Source organism: Bactrocera tryoni, chromosome 1 (genome assembly GCF_016617805.1).
Source record: "Bactrocera tryoni isolate S06 chromosome 1, CSIRO_BtryS06_freeze2, whole genome shotgun sequence".
NCBI classification, from domain to species: Eukaryota; Metazoa; Arthropoda; class Insecta; order Diptera; family Tephritidae; genus Bactrocera; species Bactrocera tryoni.
In genome coordinates, this window is record NC_052499.1 from 52,238,819 (window position 1) to 52,245,653 (window position 6,835).

The window sequence follows — 6,835 nt, forward strand, 5'->3', positions numbered from 1 at the left end:
ATTCTTACTTATTTTTTCTCCCATTTTTCGATATACCCCACCTTTAAAAAACCAAAATGCTACAATTTTAAATCGATATCTCAAACAGTTTACAACCTTCTAAAGTCAGGCCGCTGATTTTATTCAGCTCCAACAGTTCAGTTTTTAGCATTTTACACGAAACTACATTTTTTAAATATGCATTAGGGAATACTCGGCAAATGTTCTCATCATTATCTCTTTTTCTGCATTCTTCTTGTAAAATTCTCCATTTTATGATCTACAAGTTTTTTGATTTCATCAAAAGACTAACTTTTTCTTACCAAAAAAACATAGAAAAATGTATTGGATACAATCTTCTCTTTAACAAAAAACAAACTTCGTCATTTTGTAATTTTTTATTAATTTCGACTATTCATAGGTATCCTATGGGCAATATTTTCTGGGTTTTGTATATTTTTTTAGATTTCATTCACGGTCATGGCAGGAATCACATCTGTAGAGGAGATTCTTTATCTTAGCGTCGTCGAAAATCACGTTTCAGTTGAAAAAATATGCCTAAAAATTAAAAACAAAATCGATAAAGTGATTTTTTTTATTCCAAAACTTACCTTTTGTTAGTCTGTCACATGGGGTGCGCCCTTAAAAAGCATATTATAGAATTATTCATCCAGTGAGGCAGTGAGAAACTAATCTAAATAATTATCTGTTAGTTTTTATTCCGTTTTAAGCCCAGCCGACACATTTGAGATAAATACCATTAATTTCTTATTATTATTATATTATTTCTCTATCCTATGAAAAGTTCACTAATCGAGGTCCTGAAGGAATCGCTTAAACCAATTTCTAATTCAAAATATATTTGTATATAAGTATGTATCATATATGATTAAGCTGGAATTACTTCTTAATCTTAAAGGCGCCTGCTCATTTAATGTACCATTAAAGCAATGTCACTTCCTCATGATGACTTGATCTGTTGTCAGTCAAAGTGATATGTTAGATTTGGGAAGAGTTTATGCAGATTAAAACATTTTGAGTGATAATGGTCTAATAGTTTTGGTGCTCATAGCAACAAACGATTTGTCTACGCTTCATGTGCACACGGCAACTCTAGACGACCTTTGTTTTGATGTGCAATAGCAACAGCCATGTGCAACCAAAAACAACAAAGGAAAACAAAAACCAGCTGACTCAGGTCATCGGCAGCCACCATTATGGACGCCATATTGGATTACACAATTTGAATGCTCTCCATATAACGTCTATCGGCTATACTCACATCTCCCATGAGCATGATTTCACAAGAAAACAAATCATATCTGACGAATTGTGCATACCGATACAACAAGTACTCATACTCATATACGAACGTGCATTGGAGTCGTGTGTATGGCATATAAAAAGAGTTCAATTTAATAAAAACAATATTACTAAAAGAACCAACCTCAACGTAGAAACCAACAAAGAATCATACGAGACCGACATATTGGCAGACATATTAACGATAACGAAAAATACATACATACAAGTGAGTGCCGAAAGACCCAACGTGTGCAAGTACTCGCTAGCGCTAGTGCTGAGAGATTAGTGTGGGCATTTAAAAGTGTTAGGTTCGTCTCGCCAGCAGTCAGTACGTATTCGCATTCAGTAACAACAAAGAGAGTTTTACGACAGCGCCGCAAAAAGATTTTCCTTTCAAGTCAAATATTCATAATTCAATCAATTTGTGATTACTAAAGTGTACGACCATTGTGTCTAGAACTCTATTATCAGGCGATATACTAACGCATTAACTCATCAAAGGCCAACGTTCGTCTTCTATACCAGTGTGTATAAAGGCACAGAGGCGGTTGCGAATCAGATCAGATCGAGCAGTCGTTTGAAGAAATTGTCAAAATCTAAATTCAATCAAAAACAGAAAAAAAGTTCGTGTTTCCTACACTCACACCTCTTTTATCATTCACCTAGTGATAGTAAATCGATTATTTGTTTTCCAAATTTGTGCACATAACCAAGCTAGTGTGAAGTTGACGGCAAATACATACATATCCATTGAAAAATCATAAAGTTTTGAAAGATATTTAACTACCGTGTGTTAATTAAAATTATTCATTTTCTTTTGTGCAGTTAACGCAGAGACACGCCATAGAAAGAGTGCAAGAAATCCTGATTTTCGCCACAAATAATACAAAATAACAAAGGAAGACAAAATGATGAAATTATTAGCCGCAGTTTTGTTGCTGGCCGTAGCGGTCAACGCACAGATGACATGTAAGTATTGACCTCAGGACCAACAAAAAATTTTAAAATTATATATATTCAATTGAAAGTGTGAAAGTGCAAAGTGATTGTTTTTCTTAAATAAAATGCGTAAACATGAAAAGAAACTTAAAAATTTCATGTTGCTGCGCATTTTCGTGTCATATCCGCTCAGAGTGTAGTAGTGTCACAGTAACAAGAGAGCGTGTGGATTTCCGCTCACAAAAATATGCTGAGAATTTAAACGAGTGCGTTTCAGCGAGCAAAAGTCATGTACGTTCTAAACAAGGGTGAATTTGTTTGGCTTTAAACCAGAAAAAGAAAAAATAAGACGTGAGAACCTCTTTGTTTTGGTAATACGTAGAATTTTTTTTTGTTTAGGCTTGCATGTTGACGAAAGGCAAACGATTTTGTTTACAAACAATGACAATTGAAAAGTTTTCGACTTTTGGCCTTTTGCCAAGTGTTTTATCAAAAAAGCGGTGATATATGTATGTATGCAAATATACATAAATATGTACATATGTCTGTTTTAATTTTTTGCCGGTCAATATTGACTGACTGTATTTTATTGCAATGTTATTTTTCTTAACTTAATGAACTCGCATATTTTTTATTTATTTATTTTTGCCGGAAACTCTTAAAATTTCACCATTCCAAGCGATCAAAATTAGTCAAATAGGTAACAGCTGTTTTTGTTTAATTTTAAAATTATTTTTCCGCTTTCCGTCTCTGCTACTCAGACTCTTTGTTTGCAAGCACATTGGCTAAACCGGTTTGCTTTGTATGGCAAGTGATACGCATACATACGTATTTGGTATTAATTATTGCTAGTGAAATGGCTTAGAACGGGTGCAAATGAGTATAAATAGCGTTAATATATAGTATTTGTTGTTATTGCAGCGGCAGAAAATATTCTTGTAGTAATTTCGAAGAATGATTCCGAGCTGACTGAGCTTTTCAGATAAAAATCTGGGTATACTCCGGTTACTTAGACCCGACAGTAAATTTGTTTTCAAAATTTTAACATTCCGTTATTCGCGGCATAGAGGAAATAATAACAAAGCATATCCTGCAAAATCTGTTAAGTCGTTTTTTAGTTATACATACCTTCGTACTCAACTTTTTATTCAAATTTTATATAAAATAAGTACTGCAAAGTATTTACATACATATGTATGTATATTCGATATAAAAGTCATCAACCTAACCCAGGGATAGCACGCAACTTTCAACTTACTCTCAAGTCTTCCGTTTGTATAATTAATTTCTTATTTTTTCACTTAATTTCACTTTCATTTCCTATATGTATGTATGTATATATTTAGCATAAAATGTTATACTGTAAATTATTGATTTCACCGTTCCCCACCTTTTATATTCCCACGTTATACATATGTATATACATATTTGACGTATGTACATACATATGTAGGTTTGCGAGTATTGCCTTGACAAGATCAAAGTACCACATTGACTTCACTCAATTAAATTTTATTTCGCTCTGAGTACTTACTGAGCAACAAAAATGTTTACGTACTCATAGTGTCGAGTATATTACTCGAGAGATTTTTGCACACGGCACTACTAGCTAGCGGCACTAAACGCTGCTTTGGTACATCCCCTTGCCCTCAACTATGCTGCCCTAGAGCCGCTGTTGTTCGACGAGCCACTGTGGGAACGTGTGAATCAATATGCTACGTGTTGTTGTTGCTACTTTATTATGTCTTTCCTATTAACAATCCTGACTTATACGCCCGACTTTACGTGCTATATATAAACCGATATTTATAAATACATACATACATATGTATATGCAAGCACATTATAAAACATTTACTGTAATTACACGCTAAATTCATTTGAAATGCCGAAACCAGAAATCAGAACTGCGCTTTCTGAGAGATCGAAGGGTGGCAGTAGAGGCAGGGCATTATAGGGCAATATTTTGTTTTGTCGTCAATTGATAAGCAGATGCTGATTCAGAGGTTCGAGAGAAATGCATTTACATTGCATACATACAAACAAATACTATGCAGGCAGATATACACATACATACATACTATATAATATGCAAAATAGAGCTTCTGAAAAAATTGATTGAACATTTATGACATTGAAAAGTTCGCAAATCTTTGCAAAACTTTTACACTTTTTTCGCTAATTTTCAGCTTATGCTAATTTTTCAAAAATTCTCATCTCTCAACAGGTCGTTTGGAGCAGCCACGCATTCCCGTCGAGTGGATAGGTCTCAATGACAAGAGCGGACAATGTTTGGAGGAGATGCGCAAGCAAATCCAAATGGAGATCAATGCCTCCAACATCTACTTGGCCATGGCTGCACACTTCTCACGCGACGTCGTCAATCGTCCCGGTTTCGCTGAGCACTTCTTCAAGTCGGCACGCGAGGAACGTCAGCATGGCTCGAAACTCATTGAATACCTGTCGATGCGCGGTCAGTTAACAGACAGCGTCACCGATTTGATTCAACTCATTGTAAGTGCACACAAACAGATTTTTAATATATATATTTTTTAAATTAAAGTTTTGAATGTTAGAATTTTGAAATTTAAAATTTTGATAATTAAAATTTTAAAAATTTTCTGTCTTTGAAATTTGCACTAATGCAACCCATTTTCGTTATATTTTTTTGTGTCTTCCTAGGATGTTGACGTTAAGGTTGACAGCGGTGTTGACGCTCTCCGTCAAGCGCTTGAATTGGAAACCAAGGTCACCAAGAGCATTCGCTCATTGATCAAGGTCTGCGAGAAGACACCCAACTGGTATCACTTGGTCGACTGGCTAACTGGTGAATTCTTGGAGGAACAACTCACCGGTCAACGCGATTTGGCTGGCAAATTGAGCACACTCACCAAGATGATGGAAACCCAAGGCGCTTTGGGCGAATTCTTGTTCGACAAGCAATTGTAAATTATCTCCTACAACAACTACAACAATTCTGCAAGCAGTCAGTTGGTCATCAACATTCAACATTTAGACCAAACTCAACACCAACAGACGGACGGCATGTGCTGTACGAAAGGGGAGCAGTGCTTACCTCTTATACTTATACCAACTAAATAAATAAGTGATGAAATTATGTATGAATTGAAATTATGAAAAAAATAATAGTATTCTTTTTGCATTATTGTGTTCTAATATATTAGTGTATTAAAAAAATCGGAAATGAATTTCAAACTTTAATTTTCACTTTTTTTTCTAAATTTTATTCTCTATAAACTTTTCCTCTAAAAAGTCAATTATATAACTACGTAATTGGTATTGAAAACACAAATAAATTTCTAAAATACTCCGCACAGAAATACAGTAAGCCATGCATTTATGTATTATTTCCTCATAACGGACCATGAAGGCGGGGGCTCCATTTCTTGTCGAAATTCATATTCTCTAAGTGCCATTACAAACACTAATTTATCTATTGAAGTTTATTTAAATGCTTTTATTATGCTTTTGTAGCGACAAACATTGAGCATCGTAAATTATTTGTTATTAAGGCTGAGCGTGTGTGCTATTTCTGTCACTAAGCAAACCTGTATGTAACATAGTATGTATGTCTATGAGAAGCGGAAAGAATATTAAATACATGTGGCTACTGCGATTCAAAGTAGTTTAAAGTAAACATGAGTTTCACTTATCAGCATTGTGTTTTGTGGCTTTTGGGAGAATTTGACAGCCGGCCATTTATTTGTCAATCAAAAGTCGTGGAGCAGCGGGCTTAAGATAACGCTTGTGTGAGTGATAACAATGCGTACTTAAATACGTGGGAAAATACAAAGAAATAGCTGTGCTTTGCAAGTCGCATGTTAGACAGATTTTAAATGTCCCTATCCATCACTACCCTTTCGGAGATGTACAGCTTTGAATTGGTATTGGATATGGTAACATACTTGGGCGGTCCGATAAGTGCGTAGGTCATTCATTGTCCGAGTACCTTGCAAGCAATATTCTTCTTTAGTGGCGTAGACACAGCTTACGCGGTTATAGCCGAGTTTACAACAGCGCGGCAGTCGGTCTTCCTTTTCGCAGTTTGGCGATAATTGGAGATTCTAAGTGTAGCCAGGTCCTTCTCTATATGGTCTTTTCAATGAATGCCTTCCTCTTCCTATGCTTCCCCCGGCGGGTACTGCGCTCCAACACTCTCAGAACCGGAGTGTTTTAATCCATTCAAATGACATGACCTAGCCAGCCGCTGTCTATTAATTCGCTGAACTATGTCAATGTCGTCGTATATCTCATACAGCTCATCGTTCCATCAACTGCGGTATTTGCCGTTGCGAAAAGGACCGTAAATCTTCCGCAGAACCTTTCTTTAGAAAACTCGTAACGCCGACTCATAACATGTTGTAATTGTCCATGCCTCTGCATCAAATATCTGGGTGGTAATAATGAGTGACTTATAGAGTTTTGTTCTTCTCAACAGAGGACTCAATTGTCTACTTAGTCCAAAGTAGCACCTGCTGGCAAGAGTAATACTGCGTTGGATTTCGAGGCTGACATTTTTGTTGCTGTTAATGCTGGTTCCAAGATAGACGAAATTATCTACGACTTTGAAGTTATGAGTATCGCCAAGTCG

The 6,835-nt window shown here is 35.8% G+C and overlaps 1 protein-coding gene across 4 annotated transcripts; it reads left to right on the forward strand.

Annotated features, from left to right (window-relative positions):
* Positions 1-1,319: 1,319 nt before the first annotated feature.
* Positions 1,320-5,572, forward strand: LOC120775555 (ferritin subunit). 4 transcript variants are annotated; one of them, XM_040105801.1, is made up of 4 exons: positions 1,320-1,510; positions 2,110-2,253; positions 4,451-4,737; positions 4,906-5,572. In XM_040105801.1, the coding sequence occupies exons 2-4, from the start codon at positions 2,193-2,195 to the stop codon at positions 5,170-5,172; spliced, it is 615 nt and encodes a 204-aa protein (XP_039961735.1). In that variant the 5' UTR covers positions 1,320-1,510; positions 2,110-2,192; the 3' UTR covers positions 5,173-5,572. The 4 variants fall into 4 exon arrangements, with proteins under 4 accessions (XP_039961735.1, XP_039961743.1, XP_039961718.1 ...); XM_040105809.1 differs by lacking the exon at positions 1,320-1,510 and adding an exon at positions 1,547-1,612; XM_040105784.1 differs by lacking the exon at positions 1,320-1,510 and adding an exon at positions 1,619-1,907.
* Positions 5,573-6,835: the final 1,263 nt, after the last annotated feature.